At 34.8% G+C, this 20,028-nt stretch overlaps 2 protein-coding genes across 2 annotated transcripts; both read right to left on the bottom strand.

Moving 5' to 3' along the window:
• Positions 1-2,381: 2,381 nt before the first annotated feature.
• On the bottom strand, positions 2,382-12,319 carry LOC132758207 (zinc finger protein 585B-like). The gene is made up of 6 exons (XM_060749763.1): positions 11,868-12,319; positions 10,541-10,683; positions 8,052-8,125; positions 7,385-7,468; positions 4,243-4,337; positions 2,382-3,063 (listed from the first exon to the last, which is right to left on the bottom strand). Exons 1-6 carry the CDS (start codon positions 12,036-12,038, stop codon positions 2,458-2,460), a joined length of 1,173 nt encoding a protein of 390 aa, XP_060605746.1. The 5' UTR covers positions 12,039-12,319; the 3' UTR covers positions 2,382-2,457.
• Positions 12,320-12,886: 567 nt separating this feature from the next.
• Positions 12,887-16,560, bottom strand: LOC132758206 (zinc finger and BTB domain-containing protein 17-like). The gene is made up of 2 exons (XM_060749762.1): positions 16,266-16,560; positions 12,887-14,250 (listed from the first exon to the last, which is right to left on the bottom strand). The coding sequence occupies exon 2, from the start codon at positions 14,233-14,235 to the stop codon at positions 13,045-13,047; it is 1,191 nt and encodes a 396-aa protein (XP_060605745.1). The 5' UTR covers positions 14,236-14,250; positions 16,266-16,560; the 3' UTR covers positions 12,887-13,044.
• Positions 16,561-20,028: the final 3,468 nt, after the last annotated feature.

Below are 20,028 nucleotides of genomic sequence, written 5' to 3'. Positions count from 1 at the left end.
GCATGGTTCGTAACTAAAATTACATAAATTATAGCTAAAATATTAATAAATACTATCTAAAATACTTTAAAAACCGACATTATACACAAACATGGCAAAACACTTTGCATAAAAATTTTATGAACACAGAAATAAAGAAGTGAAGCTAGAAAGCAAAGTTAACAATCTGCGTTAAAACTGTAAAAACATCATGTAACAAAATAAGACTAAAATGAATAAAATGAAAACAAAGCAAAAATGGACATTAACAAAGTAAGTAAAAGAAGGTTAACAAAATCTAGTTGCGCGAATGGTTGACTATTGGCAACAGAAGTTCGTTATAACAACCCAATTTTCACTTAACCGTTTATGTAACATTTGCATTTTTTTTATGACTTGATCAATATGCAATGAAAACAAAAATATAAGTTTTATCAAATAGGTGCTTCCTGATTATGACAAAGGTAAAAACATGACCTTACTATGAGGAAATATATGGGAAAATTTATTTTTAGCCTTAATAACCATTGTAACCCTCCCTAACTTGAAGGGTCCCTACACATCAAATATTTAAAGATACAATTCAATGCAGGAAGGTACTTTGGGGAATGGCAAGTGTGAGTGAATGATGGGAAAATGGAGGGATAGGAAACGGAAGAATGGAGGGATAGAAAGCTGGAAGGAGTCATAGAGGGAAGAATAGAGGGACAGACAGACAAACTGCTTCATCGTATGATTTTGGTGAGCATAAAAAAATTCAAATGTGAAAGTATCAAAAATGATGATAAACATGATGTAAAATGGCACTGTTTAACTCATGTGACCTTAAATATGCTGGTTATTTTTATACTAATATTTTAACCTGCAGAGTGATCAGCCTTTGCCATCAGTATACAGCCATGGCAGCCTGCACATTTGTGTAGTCTGACCAGCATTTACACTGTCGACAAACTAACTTCCTTTTTACCTGGATAAACCAAACAAGAGGGACATGATGGCCCTTAGGTGGCTCACCTGTATAACTGGCCCCGGAGCGGGGCCAGTTTAAACCCCAGGGATTTTATCTGAACTAACTTGGAAGACACCCATTAGAAGATGTTTCATGATGTTAAGTTTTTACTACACATGTATAATGAAAAATAATGACCTTCCCCTTTCCCTCCCTTCCCCCACCCCTCCTCATCCCCTCCCCCCTGGCAGGGCCAATTTTCACCCAAGGGCTTTTATTTGAACAAACTTGGTAGACACCCATAAGAAGATATTTCATGCTAAACATCCAAGCTCTTGCTCTTTTGGGTTTTTTAAAAGAAGATTTTTTAAGTTTTTACTATACACATATAGTTAAAAAGAATGACACCCCTTGGGCGGGGCCAGTTTTGACCCCGGGGCTTTTATTTGAACAAACTTTGTAGACACTCACTAGAAGATAATTCATGCTTAATATGTAAACTCTAGCTATTTTGGTTTTTTCAAAGAAGATTTTTTTAAGTTTTTGCTATACATATGTAAGGAAAATCAATGACCCCCGGGGCGGGGCCAATTTTGACCCCAGGGCTTTTATTTGAACAAACTTGGTAAACACCCTTAGAACATGTTTCATGCTAAATATCTTAGCTCTAGCTCTTTGGGTTTTTTAAAAGAAGATTTTTTAAGTTTTTACTATATGCATATAGGGAAAATCAATGACCCCGGGGCGGGGTCAATTTTGACCCCAGGGCTTTTATTTGAACAAACTTGGTAAACACTTATTAGAACATGTTTCATGCTAAATATCTTAGCTCTAGCTCTTTGGGTTTTTTAAAAGAAGATTTTTTAAGTTTTTACTATATGCATATAGGGAAAATCAATGACCCCCTGGGGCGGGGCCAATTTTGACCCCAGGGCTTTTATTTGAACAAACTTGATAGACACTCAATAGAAGATGTTTCATGCCAAATATCTAAGCTCTAGCTCTTTGGGTTTTTTAAAAGAAGATTTTTTAAGTTTTTACTATATGCATATAGGGAAAATCAATGACCCCCTTGGGCAGGGCCAATTTTGACCCCAGGGCTTTTATTTGAACAAACTTGATAGACACTCAATAGAAGATGTTTCATGCCAAATATTTAAGCTCTAGCTCTTTGGGTTTTTTAAAAGAAGATATTTAAAGTTTTTTCTTTCGGTTGCCATGGCAACCAGAGTTCTGCATGGAATTAAATTCTTTGAACAACTTTCAAAGGTGACCACCAAAGGAACATTCCTGTGAAGTTTGTTTGAAATTGGCTTAGTGGTTTATGAGGAGATGTCATTTAAAGTAAAAGTTTACGGACGGCCGGACGCCGGACGAAAAGTGATCACAAAAGCTCACCCTGTCACTTTCCCTGTCACAAAGTGACAGGTGAGCTAAAAATAATATTGGACAATTCAAAAGTGGAAGCTGGACAGGTCCATTTAAGGAGTTCAGCAGGTTACAAGTTAACTTATATGACACTGATTGACCTAATATTTATTCTGCAAGTACATTTCAGCATTTCCTATGTTGTAAAGCGACCCTGCGTCTGCTGGATTAATTCCCGAGACTGTGAGATCTTGGGCACGAGAAAGGTCTCCATGGATGTATACATAATTGGACAAAGGAGGTAAATCATGAATTATCGTCTCCATTTTTGATGTGTCAGTTTGATCATTTACTACTGTCGGAATCGAATGTTTGTCATCAAGATCAGAAATATTGGGCGGATCCATGTAACTTTTATGCCTTTTCGATTTTTTTATTGAAGAGTAAGTGTTATCGGCAGTTTCTTTCACTTTGTAATCAGCATACGTAAGATTATTGGCATTGTTCATCGTCATATTCCCGTCTTGACCTATTTCCTTGTCAATTGTCGGAACTTGTTGTAAGGCTTTCCTTTCCTTTGCTGTGGAAATTAGTTGGCCATCTTTGGTAATGACGTCACCCGAGTCAAAATTGGAATACTTCATTTTCAAATTGACAGTATGTTTAGTTACAACAATGAGGTCGTGAACTGTACGTATATGTTTGTCAACGTTTCCTTTAACTCCAGTCCTGTACTGACACACCGGGCAGGCATACGGCTTAAAATCCTGAAAATTTATATAAAATAAGTTTCTAAAATTTCAAAATACAAATATAAATATAATACGCAAATAACAAATTTAAACACTGTGTAAGAAAAAATTCCTTAAAAGTTCTTACACAAACAGTTTCGTGTCATAAGAACAGCATTTTCGAATGCTGTCCATAAGGTTCTCATGGATAACGTATGAATAGCGTGTATGTAATGTACAACTGATGTATAGCCGGCATGTAAAAAACGTATGTGTGGATATGTTAACTATGTCAACGTATGTATAACAACTTTAAGTCTTTCTTTTTCAGTTTATGTCCAGCATATATGACTATACAGCTGTAATATAACAAACAATTTATTCAGGTGTGTACACTGAAAAATTTTGAACATGGTCAAAATTTGTTTCTGGTCTATGCCTGTAGGAATGAACATATTAAGTCCAAAACATATGTGTAAATCTGCATAAGAGCAATTTTTCTAAATATTTTTGAAACGCTAGTATATGTTATTGTCATATGCAATAATGCGTCAGCCCCTTTATTTGTAACGTGTTACAAGCATAATCAAATAAATAGTGATCTTGCTATAAAAGTAAGAAAGACAAAACAGTGTGCTCATCATAGTTTTAAGGAAAAATCACAGCATGGTTAAAGTCTATGGTGACTTTCAAGTAAACTAATAAAAACTTTAACATTAAAGGCAGAATTCAAACCTATAGGCAGAAAGAGACAGGCAGTCCTGAAATAAGTAAGGTGAATACACAAAGAGCTATGCCAGCCTAGACATCGTTGCAGCCTAACTGGGCTGATCAATTTTAATATTCTCCACCATAATATGAGCCGCGCCATGACAAAACAAACATAATGGGTTTGCGACCAGCATGGATCCAGATCAGCCTGCACATCCGCGCAGTCTGATCAGGATCCATGCTGTTCGCTTAAAACCCTATTACAAGTAGAGAAACTGATAGCGAACAGCATGGATCCTGATCAGACTGCGCGGATGCACAGGCTGATTTGGATCCATGCTGGTCGCAAACCCATAACGTTGGTTTTGTCATGACGCGGCTCATATCTTGAAGTATTAATGAACTATTCCAAACCCAATACTGGGCAGGTCAATGAGTACTGCCACCACAATATATTGTATATATTTTCAGATAAGTAAGTGTGAAATATAAGCATCAACTTACCTTGTGAGTATGCATAAGTTTAATATGTTTATCAAGACCTATATTGTCTGTACAGGCATAGGCACATCCCTCAAAATTGCACTTGTATTTCTTCTCTGAAATTATACATTATATAATTTGTTAAACATGACTTCTGTTTTGTAACTTCTTTTGTAACAAATTTTAGATGACATGGCTGCGTACAGTTCGGTAAATTTTGTCTTGTCAAACATTGTCGTGCAAAGTCTAGCAAAAATGTGAACTTGCAGGATAATAAATCCCTCATATAAATTTAAGTGTATGGAGTCATAGCTTTCTCTCTATATAAATATAGCTCTGTGAGAACCAATATTTTCATTAATAAGGTACTGTAAATATTTCCATATGAATAACAACAACCACTGGATGGCAACAAAAATGGTTAATAACATTATGTCTTCAACAAAAATTACTCAACAGACTCGATAAATATTGGCATTGTGCCAGAATTAATCTGTTCTTTCTCAGAGACTGCTCACATACAGTCATGGAGTCAGTGATACGGAATCTTAAACTGAGAGTCAAAAATTAAACTCAAAACTGCACCCGGTAACTGCATGACATCAGAATTTAAGAAAAAATGGGTCAAAGACAGAAAAGGCCGGAGCATTTGTACACCAAATATCATGAGGCTGTGATGTTACGAAAAAACTTTACCATTGACCCATTAATGTTGAAAATTTAATTCAGTGGGTAAACAGGAAGTGGATTAGCTACACGCCTAAAATCGAATCCCACGGTATGGGACCATGACTGTGTCAATGCTGTATGCAAAATATCAAGAAGCTGTGATTAGTAGTTTCTGAGAAAATGTTACGAAAATTTCCTACCATTGACCATTAATGTGAACAGGAAGTGGATGAGCGAAAGACCTGAAATCAAATCCCACGGTATGGGACCATGTGTCAATGCTGTATGCCAAATATCAAGAGGCTGTGATAAGTAGTTGCTGAGAAAACTGTTATGAAAATTTCCTACCATTGACCATTAATATTGAAAAATTTAACTAATTTAACTAAGTGGATAAACAGGAAGTGGATGAGCGACAGACCTGAAATCAAATCCAACGGTATGGGACCATGTGTCAATGCTGTATGCCAAATATCAAGAGGCTTTGATAAGTAGTTGCTGAGAAAACTGTTATGAAAATTTCCTACCATTGACCATTAATATTGAAAAATTTAACTAATTTAACTAAGTGGATAAACAGGAAGTGGATGAGCGACAGACCTGAAATCAAATCCCACGGTATGGGACCATGTGTCAATGCTGTATGCCAAATATCAAGAGGCTGTGATAAGTAGTTGCTGAGAAAACTGTTACGAAAATTTCCTACCATTGACCATTAATGTCGAAAAATCTAACTAATTTAACTAAGTGGATAAACAGGAAGTAGATGAGCTGCAGACCTGAAATCAAATCCCACGGTATGGGACCATGTGTCAATGCTGTATGCCAAATATCAAGAGGCTGTGATAAGTAGTTGCTGAGAAAACTGTTACGAAAATTTCCTACCATTGATCATTAATGTCAAAAAATCTAACTAATTTAACTAAGTGGATAAACAGGAAGTAGATGAGCTGCAGACCAGAATTAAATCCCACAGTATGGGACCATGTGTCTATGCTGTATGCCAAATATCAAGAGGCTGTGATAAGTCAGGGCACTAGACAACTTTTGGGGACAGGTACCCATACCCTCAGAAAGGGGAATTTTGCGTCATTTTAAGACAAAAAGGGGAATTTTAAGTCATATATGAGTTCTTTAAATTTAGGTTTTACACTAACTCTTGGCACTATTTCCTACCATTACTTACAATAGCTAGTATATTTATTACTATAGACCTAACAAATAAAACATATAACATGAAGTTGTTCTTGAAGTAGGCTATCTCACTGTTTTCTTTATTGTTTTCTTATTGCACTTGACTGACTCAGACATCAATCAGAGGTCCAGATATATGTTTTTGGCCAAGGGTTAATATACCACTCAAATTCTAGAGTGAGGGGTAAAATGCAAATTCTGAAAAACATAAGGGCCTGGGTTATATTAAAAGCTATAACAAGCATAATGCATTTTTTTATGATAAAAAATTAAAACTGACAGTTGCTTTTGTTGTGTTTTTTTTTTAAACTTGTACAAAAAATATTGATTCAGTGCAACAAGCTTTGGAAAGGCAGATTTTCCTAGGCAAGGGTATGTTAACTTGTACCCAAGTTATGGAAACACAGCAAAATTATTTTCTATTATAGTCATTAATGTTTTCTTTATTTCTAATGTTAAAAATTTATCACACTATTTTGCAATCTGCACTGGTCAGTTCTTAAACTATTTTCTACATATTTCTGTCTGTTCTTTAGAATGAAACAATTATAACAATGAAAACTGAAATAAGAATTAAATAAAAACAAACAAGAAAGCTTTTTGACTTTTCTAAGAAAGGTATTGGTTTCAGAGGAAATTGTATGAAACTGTAAAACTGGGTACGGAAATAATTGGTACGAAAATATTTGAGTACGAAAATGCAAGAGAAATACGTTTTTTCCAACAACAACAGACAGAAATTAAAACAGATTTGTTTATTTTCTAGCAGAAGTTTGACAATGTATGTATATTCTCTAAACAAATTGAATATAAGGTAAACTCCTACGATGATAATCTGCCACATTAATTTTGTCAATAATTTTACGGGAGTTAACTCCCTTCTGTACACTTCCTGCTACTTTCGGTTTTAACATAAGCGTTGTTGACTACTGTTTTTTAGTTTTCAGTCCATTGAAAGTTAACTATATTTTATTTGTATGAAATCAAAACATCACCTTTTTCTTAAATATCAAACATTAACACTACAATTTTTTTTTTTTTGAGGGGAATTTTTTACTGAAATAGGGGAAAAAACCATATGATTTTGAGAGGGGAATGGGGCCGATATTCGGCCCCAAAAATGGCCAAACGAGTGCCCTGCAAGTAGTTGCTGAGAAAACTGTTACGAAAATATTTTCCCCGCCCGCCCGCCTGCCTGCCCGCCGCCCGACATTCACCATATTATAAACCGGATTTGCACCAGTGCAACCCGGCCAAAAATGTTTATCATTATAATAGATGATATTAAAACTGTACTAACCTCCATGAAAGCTAACATGTCTCCTAAGTTCACTCTTTGTACTGCAGCCTTTTGAGCAAATTGAGCAGATGAAATTCTTTATACCTTCAAAATAAATCAGGTAATATATTGAAAACTTCAAAGTTGGAAGAATTATTATTAATATATTTTTTGTTGTTGGGTTTTACGTCACACCACACAGCATAGGTCATGTGGCAACATTCCAGCTTTATCGGTTGAGGACAACCTCATGTGCCCTTCTGTGCATTATTTCAGGCACAAGCAATCACCTGAGTACAACCACTAACCAACACAGTTTAGGCCATATTATGCCAAACTGGAAAGATGATTTTGCCAAACTTTGGTTGTTACAAATTTGAAGCAACATCAGGGGTGACGGTCAAAACAACCCCAACTGCTGGAGCAAAGATATATATATATATATACTTCAATAATTCGAACCCATTAAGTTACCTCTTGCTTTCACACAGGGTTAAACTCGGGCTGCAATTCTGATGCCTCAACTGGTAGAGGCATCCCCTCAGCCACAAGGCCACAATACTGCTGTGAAACCAGTAAACTAAACAAGTTTGACAGCTTGCATAAACGAAAAAATTCAAATATCCCTAAAAGGATTGGAACCTACTACTGCAAGGGGTTAAGATACAACAGGTAAAATAGTTCCTACCATCATGTCGCTCTCTATGTTGTTTTAACTGTTGAGACTTCATGGTACTAAATCCACATATATCACACACATACCTGAAAAAAAAAAATAAAGATATTCAAAATGTAACTTTGTCTACAAGTCATACCAAATCTAATTCAGAGCATTACAGCACCTTTAAACATTACATCATTCTGTTAGATTATTAGATTAAGCAATATCTCAGATACTACCAGTGAAAACAGTCTCCCTATTCGGTATTTTGATTTGTTGGATGCTACCGATTTCCAATCAAAAAAGACACTGGATCAATCATGCACTATTTCAGTCAAAAGTGGGCACTATCAACCAAGGCAATATACCGTATACCAGTATCGGTAAATGAATTAAATGTAGTAAATATGGAATGTGTACAGTTAGTTCCGTAGGAGAACTAAAAACCGTCTGCAAACTAGCTGGATGGTTTGATCTAGAAAACAATTATAATGAAAGAGGTCCGACTACACTTTTGCCTCATGCCTTAAGTAGGAAAGTATGTGTAGCTTATGGTTTGAATGATGAGGTTTTAAGTTCTCTTAAATTCTTAAAGCCTTAAAATTTTTTTTTGATTACTATGTGTAGGTTCTTTAAATTGTTTAAAAAAACAAGAGGGCCATGATGGCCCTGAGGTCGCTCACCAGTATATAGCCCCCCCCCCCACCCATAAGAAGATTTTTCATGCTAAACATCTAAGCTCTACCTCATTGGGCTTTTTAAAAGAAGATTTTTTTTAAGTTTTTACTATACACATATAGTTAAAAACAATGACACCCCTGGGGCGGGGCCAATTTTGACCCCAGGGCTTTTATTTGAACAAACTTTGTAGACACTCACTAGAAGATGTTTCATGCTTAATATCTAAACTCTAGCTGTTTGGGTTTTTTCAAAGAAGATTTTAAGTTTTTGATATACACATATAAGGAAAATCAATGACCCCCGGGGCGGGGCCAATTTTGACCCCAAGGCTTTTATTTGAACAAACTTTGTAGACACTCACTAGAAGATGTTTCATGCTTAATATCTAAACTCTAGCTATTTGGGTTTTTTCAAAGAAGATTTTTTAAGTTTTTGCTATACACATAAAAGGAAAATCAATGACCCCGGGAGCGGGGCCAATTTTGACCCCAGGGCTTTTATTTGAACAAACTTGGTAGACACCTATTAGAACATGTTTGATGCTAAATATCTTAGCTCTAGCTCTTTGAGTTCTTTAAAAGAAGATTTTTTAAGTTTTTACTATATGCATATAGGGAAAATCAATGACCCCCTGGGGCGGGGCCAATTTTGACCCCAGGGCTTTTATTTGAACAAACTTGGTAGACACCTATAAGAAGATGTTCATGCTAAATATCTAAGCTCTAGCTCATTGGGCTTTTTAAAAGAAGATTTTTTTAAGTTTTTACTATACACATATAGTTAAAAACAATGACACCCCTGGGGCGGAGCCAGTTTTGACCCCAGGGCTTTTATTTGAACAAACTTTGTAGACACTTACTAAAAGATGTTTCATGCTTAATATCTAAACTCTGTCTGTTTGGGTTTTTTCAAAGAAGATTTTTTAAGTTTTTGCTATACACATATAAGGAAAATCAATGACCCCTGGGGCTGGGCCAATTTTGTCCCCAGGGCTTTTATTTGAACAAACTTGGTAGACACCTATTAGAACATGTTTGATGCTAAATATCTTAGCTCTAGCTCTTTGAGTTCTTTAAAAGAAGATTTTTTAAGTTTTTACTATATGCATATAGGGAAAAACAATGACCCCCTGGGGCGGGGCCAATTTTTGACCCCAGGGCTTTTATTTGAACAAACTTGGTAGACACTCACTAGAAGATGTTTTATGCCAAATATCTAAGCTCTAGCTCTTAGGGTTTTTTAAAAGAAGATATTTAAAGTTTTTTCTTTCGGTTGCCATGGCAACCAGAGTTCTGCATGGAATTAAATTCTTTGAACAATTTTTAAAGGTGACCACCAAAGGAACATTCCTGTGAAGTTTGGATGAAATTGGCCTAGTGGTTTATGAGGAGATGTCATTTAAAGTAAAAGTTTACGGACGCCGGACGAAAAGCGATCACAAGAGCTCACCCTGTCACTTTGTGACAGGTGAGCTAAAAACATAACAAAACTTTTTTTATCTAAATAGTGTGTTATATGATGTGATAGTAAAAAAAAAGTAGTCAACTGCAAATTCTATAATTCCCTTTAATATGATGTGATGGAACCTCCACTGATTCAATAATGTGTCTATACCAGCAGTAATATAGTAAACTAAGCATTAACTACAAATATAAATATTAACCAATCACAGCCAAGATTCATATTCACCCCCATTCAGGTATCAGACAGTGCATGGTTGTGTAGTTTGAATGTTAGTCATGAGCTGGTTCTATAGATTGAGGTCGCCATAGCTAGAGCATGCCTATATACATGTACATTGTATCATTTTGAAACTAAAATTGTTTTAAACATACATTTTATAATTGTCTGGCAGAGGTTGTTTATGAACTTTAAACAGATGCCAGGCCAGGTCAGCTTTCTGTAGAAATTTCTCCGAGCACATGTGACACATCTCTGTCCACGATGACTCTCCCATGTGATACCGCTTTACATGTACCTAAATATAGAAATGATGAAATAGTGTTTTACTGCATGTACACAAACATTTTAATACAATTAACTTACAACCAATAAAACAAGGCATTTCACGATTAAGAGTTATCAATAAAATGTTACAGTATTTTTGAAAAAAAAATTCATGATATTTGAATAACATTCAGCGTGTGTTCACAAACTTAATGTATATGATCTTTTTTAAAGCAAATAAACATAGTAAATATTCCCTGTTTGTATGAAATAAATTTGTTTCTTTGGAATGTAATTTTCAAGCAGAAATATAAATAAAATCAGAATTTGATTCTGATTTAGTAAGACAGGGCCAGGGAATAAGGGATTCCTTTTTATTGTCACAGGTCCAGGGATGAGGGTTACTCCTTTTGTTTCTGTCACAGAACCAGAGAATAAGACATATCTTGAGTTACTGTCATAGGCATCTTGAGTTACTGTCATAGGCCCAGGGAATCTGGGACACTTCTTTTGTTACTCTCACATGGTCAGAAAATCAGGGACATTCCTTCAGTTACTGTCACAGGGCCAAGGAATCAGGGATTCTTTTAAGTTACTGTCACAAAAGTAGGGAATCAGGGACATTCCTTAAATTACTGTCACAGGACCAGGTAATCAGGGACATTCCTTCAGTTATCGTCACAGTCCCAGGTAAGTAAGTAAGTAAGTAACGACTTTATTTAATGAGGGAATCAGTGACATTCCTTTAGTAACTGTCACAGGGCCAGGGAATCAGGGACATTCCTTCAGTTACTGTCACAGTCCCAGGGAATCAGGGACATTCCTTTAGTTACTGTCACAGTCCCAGGGAATCAGGGACATTCCTTCAGTTACTGTCACAGGGCCAGGGAATCATGGACATTCCCTCAGTTTAAGCACAGAGCCAAGGAATCAAGGATTCTTTTAAGTTACTGTCACAAAACTAGGGAATCAGGGACATTCCTTTAGTGACTGTCACAGGACCAGGGAATCAGGGACATTCCCTTAGTTACTATCACAAGCCCAGCTAATAAGGGTGCTCCTTCAGCTACAGTCTGCTTATGACTATTACCAACATAATTTTATTCCCAAAATGCTATTTCCACAAAAGAGAAACATATGACGAAAAACATTCAAAAATGCTCACAGGCACTCATCTTAATCGTATCTTAGGTAATTAATTATTATGACACTTACTTGCAGTCCACTCTGTTGGTTAAAACTTTCTCCACAATAGTCACACTTCCACGACTTTGAGCCAGTGTGAATGTTGAGATGGGTCGCCAAAATGTTCGGTAACTTAAAAGCTTTGCCACAAAATTCACAAATATGTGGCCGTGCATTACCATGACGACTTTTCATATGCATGTCGAGATTGTGTGGGTTAGCAGCTACATAGTTACAGCCCTATAATTATAAATGGATTCTTAATTTAATTTGGTGCCCCTACAGCAGTAAACTGACTTCTCCCCTACAAAGTTACTTCTTGTACATGTACAATGTATATGTACATATATACATGTCAAAGAAGCAATCCCAATATCAAAAAATTGCTGTTTCCCCCAAATGGTAAACTGGCTGCATTTATTGTGAAATTGTATAATTACCATAAACTTTTTTTAAGGAGAAAAAATTTGTATTTTGAAATGAATTTGAAAACCAGTCAATTAATTAAATACATATCTATTGGTCAAATTTATAGACTGTGTCTGGTAGATCAACCAATAAAAACTCAGAAGATGGAGACTGGTCTTAAAATTCAAATTTATTTTACCCTGTAAGGATTGGATTATAACTATGTAGCCACTGAACCATGCAGTCTGAACAAGCATGTGACAAAATCACCATAAAACATAATAACATTAGCACAAAATACATAAATGTGAATATTGCTTAAGTAAAGCAAAAAGAAAAATGATTAAATCATGTATAATTTGAATATGAAATAATGTTTACATAGAAGTATGTACCTCAATAGTTATATATTTCTTGACCAAAAAAAAACAAACTTTATGAAATATTACATTATTAATTATTCATATTAATGATTTTTGTTTGCGTAAGTTGAACCACTGATCTTCTGTAAGTGTCAATAATACATGAAAAAAGTCATTGGTAAAGGAGAGCCAAATTATAAATGAGTAAAGCAACCTCAGGGGTCAAAACCGCCTCTTCTGCTGGAGGTAATTTAATTGCCTTTTATGATCAACCAGGCATTTTTATGTCTCAGCCATTGATGGAAACCCCTCTGCCACAGGAGGCGTTTGATTATGTAAATGTATAAATTTTCATATTTATCAACCAGAAAGGCAATACATTACTTTGTGAATATATTTCACAAAACTAAATGTCTCAAACTTTCTTTAAGTACATACTACAAATTATATTTAATTAGGAAAATAAATGAAATCAAACTTGCCTCAACACTGCAAGGGCTGACAGCAAATGTGATGTTCTTGAAATCTATTGGTGTTCCATGCTTGCTGTACTCATGAAAAATTTGCCTCTTCTTGCTAGTCAAAGTTTTTGAACACATAGAACATGGAAAAGGTTTTCTTCTCCTCTTCTTGGATTTCTTTACTGTTGGATCATCTCTTTTCTTTCTAACTTTTTTCTTCAAAACTCTACCTTCGGCATCAATTCTTTTTATATTACCATCATCAGCGGTCAAAGAATTTTGTGACTCATCAACAATATTACTATCATAATCATCAGTATCACTATCATCATCATTACAATCTTCATCATCATCCTCATCATCTATATCATTAACATTATCTTCATTTTCTTGCAGCACATTTTCAGGTTCAAAGCCAGTTTTTTCTATCTTAACAATAGCTTCAGCAGTTTCTTCAACTTCATTAGAATCCATTTCATCACCATTATTATTAAGATTATTTTCTTCTTCTTTAACAAGATTGAATTCATCTTTCACATTTTTCTCAGCTGCTTTAGTTATCTTAACAGGTACTACCTTTCTGGAAGATGCTTTCCTTTGTTTTGGTTTGTATGCTTTCCTTGTTCTTTTAGGCTTATCAGTGGCTACCTTTTTGGCTTTTGCATTAAGTTTTGGGGAAATCTCTTCATGCATGGTTGCTGCTTTACGTTTTTTCCTTACAGGATTGTCAGTAACAGTACCTGTTGCAGTTTCATTTTCAATAACATCTGTTTCAGTATCGTTTTCCGTGTGTTGTTTCTGATTTCCGAACTGTATGAAGAAGTTACAAGCATCTACTGCAGACTGTAGATGCAGTTCATCACAAATTTCCATAACATTTCCTACTGTATCCCTAGAAACTTTTAACTTACTTGAATATAGGAAATCAATTACAATTCCTAACAATTTCTCATCAAAACGAGTAAAGTCTATGCAGCATTGGTCAGATGCAGATTTTTCAATGCATTGATGAAAGTATGGGCTGGCGGCCTCTAGAACAACCTGGTGGACTAACATTGTGCTGTTTTGGCAGGCAATTGTGACATCACAGAACATTTGATCTTGGCGTAGAAGATTCAGCTGCTCTAGTAGATGCATGGAGTAGGAGGGAACATCAATTATCTCCATTTTTATTTCAGTTACCTGCACAAATATTAAAAACAATTAAATCTAAATACAAAGAGCAATGTACATGTAAATCAAATTTACCATGATTCATACCAAATGAAAGTTAGATGTACAACATCTTTCAGACACTTAGTCAGCTCTTAGTTATAGACATCTGTGCCCATTAACTTTGCTTTCAAAAAAGGAATCAAAGTACTGAAGTACTGTACAGGTGGACTGGCAATAGGGCTGCAATGATATTTTAGATAAACGAATATGACAGGGATTTATTGGTATTTATTAGTCTTAAAATGGCCAGATTGTGATTCATAGTTATACATGTAATAACTCAAGTTAGATCAATAAAAGTTTATGATACATGTAACTCTTCCAGTTAATTTATAAACCCTTAAAAAACACCTTTAAATACAAAGAGCAACGTTCATGTATTAAAGGCAAATTTAACGTAATTTATACAAAATGCAAGTTACATGTATGTAAAGTCTGCTCTTAAATTCTTAACCATAAACATATTACAATATAAACAATATTATGTGTTTTGGTTCGCATTACAACTAGTGATGGAAATCGGATGAAATTTGTCCCAATCGATCATCGGTTCAGTCGGATGGGACATAATCGATAACTTTTCGAATAAAGTCGCGTTTAAAAAGAAATAGGGAAGTAACATTTCTTCCATAGGCACTTGATTATATTCAGTAACATGAACTTCATTTAGCACTTTTCAACACAGTTTTAACCTTGTATAGTCATAATTTTACGAAATAGCTTTTATTTTTCAATGTATGTCAAATAATAACATTCAAATCACATTACATTACTATTGTTTACATTACTTATTGATTCTGTTTAACTCCAAATTGTCTCTGACATTATTTTTTGCGATCGGCGAGGTGAAAATTACCGTCAGAATAATTCCCTTTGAAACTTTAAACATTTTCGACGACGTCGCGGAACAAATTTTTATGAATCGATTATTGTCGCTTTACATAACAGTAAGTGATTTTCGGCGACTGGCGACAATCGGAACATCACTAATTACAACACCTTATGGTAATAATGCCTTAATATTTTTGTTCATGTTATAAACGCCTTTAATTATAACGCTTTTTGCCTTATATGTTTCACACTTGTATCAAGTAATTACGCCTTTTTATTCAGGTTGTAACACCTTTATTCACATTAGAACACCTTTTGTTTCCCAATATAATGATTTCTGATTTACATTTATGTAATTCTGCCTTTCAATTTGCATTATTACGAATTTTGATTCTCTTTGCGACACCTTTTGTTTTACATTATATAATTTATAACGCATTTTGTTCCACTTTCAATCTGGTTTGTGCTATGCCTTTTGATCACGAATCACGTTACTATGTCGTTTTGTTAGCGTTATAATCTATTCATCTTTAAATGCCTTTTGTTTTGCTTTATAACGGTTTCTGATTTGCGTAATTATGCTTTTCATTTCGCATTTCGTTTCACTTTAATCAGTAAGTCTGCAATTTGGTTTGTGTCTGACATGCCTTTTGATTTGCGTTATAACGCCTGTATTCATGTTTATTAAATGCTTTTTATTTCGTGTTATGATTTGCATAATTACAACTATCACTGAGCATTATTAAGCCTTTCGTTTCACTTTCGCCTTTTGTTACGCTTTCACGTTATAATGCCTTTTGTTTCGCTTTATCAGTTAAAGTGTGCCATGACTGCCTTTAGATTCACCAATTGCTCGGATTATACGCCATTATTCATGTTTAAATGCCTTTTGAAGACCTGCATGCGAAAGCAAAATATTTAATTGAACCTTCTATGCAACAGCAACCCCACTGCTTCGCTATCTCACTTTATATCCGCCCCTGTATAAACTTTTGATATTGTGCAACGTAAATTTTGTTGTTTATTCGCAATTGTACTCAGTTGTTTTAGATTGCATATTAAATCAAAGTCAAAATAAAGACAGCAAAAAGAATATCATAGATAAATATATCTTAAATAATCTTTAAATCACCCAAAATACTCCTATTTACCAAATAATACTGCAGAGAAAATATATCTAACCAGACGCCATCTTTTTTACGATTACAATAGGTGTCACAGTAATAAGCTTCCCGTTAAATTAGTCCTACACTCTTCCTTTCCGAATTTTTACAAGACATTTTTTACAAATAGATCTAGGCCTATAACAACAAATTAACCCATTTCAGCATGTCTATATCTTAATTTACAAATGCTATATGACCCATGATTAGCAAATAAGAAGATAAATATAGCGTTTTGGCCTTGCGATGGACCATGGCGGGCAAACACGTCTGTGTGGTGTCGTGTCGTATATGGCGTGTCATGTATTATTTCAGCTCATGTCAAACATCGTGTCGTTATAATTCTATGTCACGCTTTTATTTTAAAAATAAACACACGTCGTTAATATCCGACACGACTCCTGATAATATATTAAGCAACGTCGTGTAGTTTCCTTTCAGCCATGACACACGACAAATTAATAAAAGATCACATGACAACGCCACGCAATTTAATAAAATGGTCAGACACGGTAGATGCAATACAGTTAACTGTTGTCTTTAAATAAGCGGGGGCGCGGGGCGAAGTTTTATTTATTAAACTTCGTTCCGCACCCCCGCTAATTAGCATGTTTTCGCTCCGCGCCCCGCCCCCTGCCCCGTGGCGAAGTTTTATTTATTATTTATTAAACTTCGCCCCGCGCTCTCGCTAATTAGCGTGTTTTCGCTCCGCGCCCCGCCATTTTAACTTGTTAATTCTCGACTTTTCGCTGGGTCGCGGGGCGAAAACACTAGTGGCACAAATCAGCCACCATATGATATTTTCCAGAAGGGATCAGTAGTGAATCCATAATTTGGTGGCCCATCGTGGATAAGGATGTCATGAGATACTTTTACCCAAAACAATACAAGAAAAATGTGTCGGAATTATTAAAGAATATGTTTCTTGGAAATAGATAAATATTAGTCTATGTCGCTCTTGAAAGACAATACCAGTGATACGTAATTTGTCAAAGCGATTGTATTGCCGCATTAGGATCTTAATCGTAAAAACAAATAAAATAAAATATCATCTATATCTACTAACTTATGTAATATATGACATGGAAACTTAAATATAAATAAAATTGCTTTTTCATTTATCACATATGTATAATGTATTTATTACAACTACATACATATAAATATGTTTGCAATACAATGTCTCCACAATGTTGCGTGCACCAATTAAGACAGAAAACATGTCGTAAACTAAATCATATCATATAAAATTGTCAGTAAGTACCACGTGGTTTTTAAGGGAATCACGTGCAATTTTATAGGCCTTTATAGTTTTCATACACCGGTGAGATGGTGTTTAAACTGAACGAGCGCTTAAATGGTCCATTCTGTGAATTTATCATGTACTGTAAGTATTCATGTAAGTACAAATGTAAGTATAAATGTACTTGTATCATGTCTGGTAAGCTAAGGACACATATTATGCTTCAGAAATCCATATTTCTTAATTCTTTAGAAATGTCAAACATGTGTTTAATAATGTTTTAATTATGAATTAAGAACGTGTTAGATGTTTAACAACTGAAGAAAGTAGCACTGAGCGTGCAGGAATGTGTCATAAAGGTAGCAAAATGTAAACAAAGTAGTATTTTGACTTCCATACAAAACACTTATTCACTTTTATTATTACAATTGCCAACAGACCAAAAGAATTAAAAGGTAGTTCATCTATTTAGCAAATAACTAGTTTTTTTAACTATAACAAGATACAAAAAATAAAAAAAAAAATTGAGAAATAAAAATGATAGCATTTCTGAGGCATAATGGGCCCTTTAATCACATTTTGAGAAAAAATGTTCATGTGTTAACGCCTTCTTTTCACAATTTCAGTTGAATGGTTAAACTATTTTATTTATTTATTTCTTCTTTTTTTTTGGGGGGGGGGGGGGGGTCCAAAACACACTGTAGCTACTTGGTGTATTATTATACCTTGCCGTTGAACGAATAACGTCTGTCGGAGAATATAGGCAATGCCGCAAGATTTAAAACAGGGAAGAAAATAGTTAAATTATGGAAGAAAAAGAACGAATTAATACCGAAAGTTTAACGAAAAGTATATTTAAAGGTAATATATTTGGGTTATGATTTATTATTAGAAATAACTGTAATAATGCGTTATGTCCTACGTTAATTGTCTTCTAGTTGCAAGGGTTTTGAAATGAAATTGTCAGAAAGATAAATTGATAAATTACGATTATGAAACATTATATGAAAATGGTTCGAATTTTGCATTTTGTATAGCACAAAGCCAATATCAAATGACTAATTTATAACAAATTTAATTTGTCAACATTAAAAAAACCACAACACAGCTTATATCAGTTAAATAATTTTACACTTGACTTTTAATTTAAAAGACTTTTTTGATTAATTTAAGATTTGGCATTTTAGAATAGATTCTACATTTATATCAGTCATGTGTAAGTTATTTTAATGTACTAGACTGGTATAATTGCCGGAAAAACGATCAAGAGCAACACAGAAGTGATTCAACGAGACATCAGATATCAGACTGAAATAATAAATGAAAACTTTGTATAGTGTCTAGTAAAGTAGATCGGTGAAGACGAATGAAGTAATTAAAAGTGACCTTCATCCAAATATTGTGCTGAAAATATTTGATACCCGTATGTGTCTGTGTAGTAGGCCCATAGGCACCGTTGTCATGAAGTTTATTATAATGTTATTGATATACTAAATGTCAAAAATCGCAAGAAGGTTAAAAGAGTTGTTTAAAAGAGGATATAAACGAGAAAAAAAATTGGGGAGGGGGCAGGGGAGGGGGATGTAAAACTAGGGAACTGGAAAACTAAACTGAGACATGTTATATGCTAGATATATGGCTGCATTGAACTGCTCTAATAGTGGGAGTTGGGATATGGGGTAGGGAGAAGGTCACCTGATGTAAACAGTCATAAGAAAGAAAAGGTATTTGTAGTTGTCTGAGGTTGCTGTAAATAAGCCATAGCCCAGGAGATGGGACGTCCGGTGGTATTGACTTCAAAACACTTGTCCCTCACCGCAGGGACTTTGTATTCTTCCACTTCGGTGTTTCTACTCAGGCACCAGTTAGTGCCTGAAATACTTCACGGAAGGGCACCTGAGGTCTTCCTCAACCAGTATAGCTGGAAAGTCTCCATATGATTAATACTGTGTTAATGCGATGTACCCCATCCACCAGCTATATAGGGCGTGATGTTCGAGAGAGGGGAGTTAAGTATTTTTCGATGAGGAGAGCAACGAGACCGTACTTCATGACAATTAGTATATACACATTACTAGTGCAATTATACATATGCACATAAGGCGAATTTGCGATTTTCAGTGATTTAATTTTTCTTTGTTTGTATGAAAAGTTTCTTTCTTCAGAATTTAGATTATCCACCCTTCACATTAACTTTAAATCTCAGATATATTTGAGTTTACATTGTCATGCATTTTTATAAAGCAAACATATTTTTGTTTTTAGATATCCTCATAAGTCCAAACAATGATGATGTAATTATTCCAATCAGCGCCACTTTCGACAGAGTTGTTTTACATATTGGTATTGGAAATGGACAAGGAATCTTTATAGAGAAGCCTGATGTTAAAGATTGGAAAGAAATCAAAACATCATTCAAACATGCTACTCAGAAGTTTATGAAAAGAATCTATAAAAGAGACGCGAGAAATGTGGGTGCTATAGAAATGAACCTTGAAGAATAAAGAA

This window comes from Ruditapes philippinarum, unplaced genomic scaffold, assembly GCF_026571515.1.
Source record: "Ruditapes philippinarum isolate M1 unplaced genomic scaffold, ASM2657151v2 ctg3031_1_1_1_1, whole genome shotgun sequence".
In the NCBI taxonomy this organism is placed as follows: domain Eukaryota; kingdom Metazoa; phylum Mollusca; class Bivalvia; order Venerida; family Veneridae; genus Ruditapes; species Ruditapes philippinarum.
Note: the sequence above shows the minus strand (reverse complement) of the source record. Positions and strands in the feature narration are given on the sequence as shown.

Excerpts from the sequence above, each read along its gene's own strand:
- LOC132758206 (XM_060749762.1), bottom strand. The coding sequence starts at position 14,235 with ATGGAGATAATTGATGTTCCCTCCTACTCCATGCATCTACTAGAGCAG.
- LOC132758207 (XM_060749763.1), bottom strand. The coding sequence starts at position 12,038 with ATGCATATGAAAAGTCGTCATGGTAATGCACGGCCACATATTTGTGAA. Across the intron at positions 8,126-10,540 it reads CTGCCAGACAATTATAAAAT|GTATGTGTGTGATATATGTG; the intron begins GTATGTTTAAAA and ends TTTTTTTTTCAG. Across the intron at positions 7,469-8,051 it reads ACATAGAGAGCGACATGATG|GTATAAAGAATTTCATCTGC; the intron begins GTAGGAACTATT and ends TTTATTTTGAAG.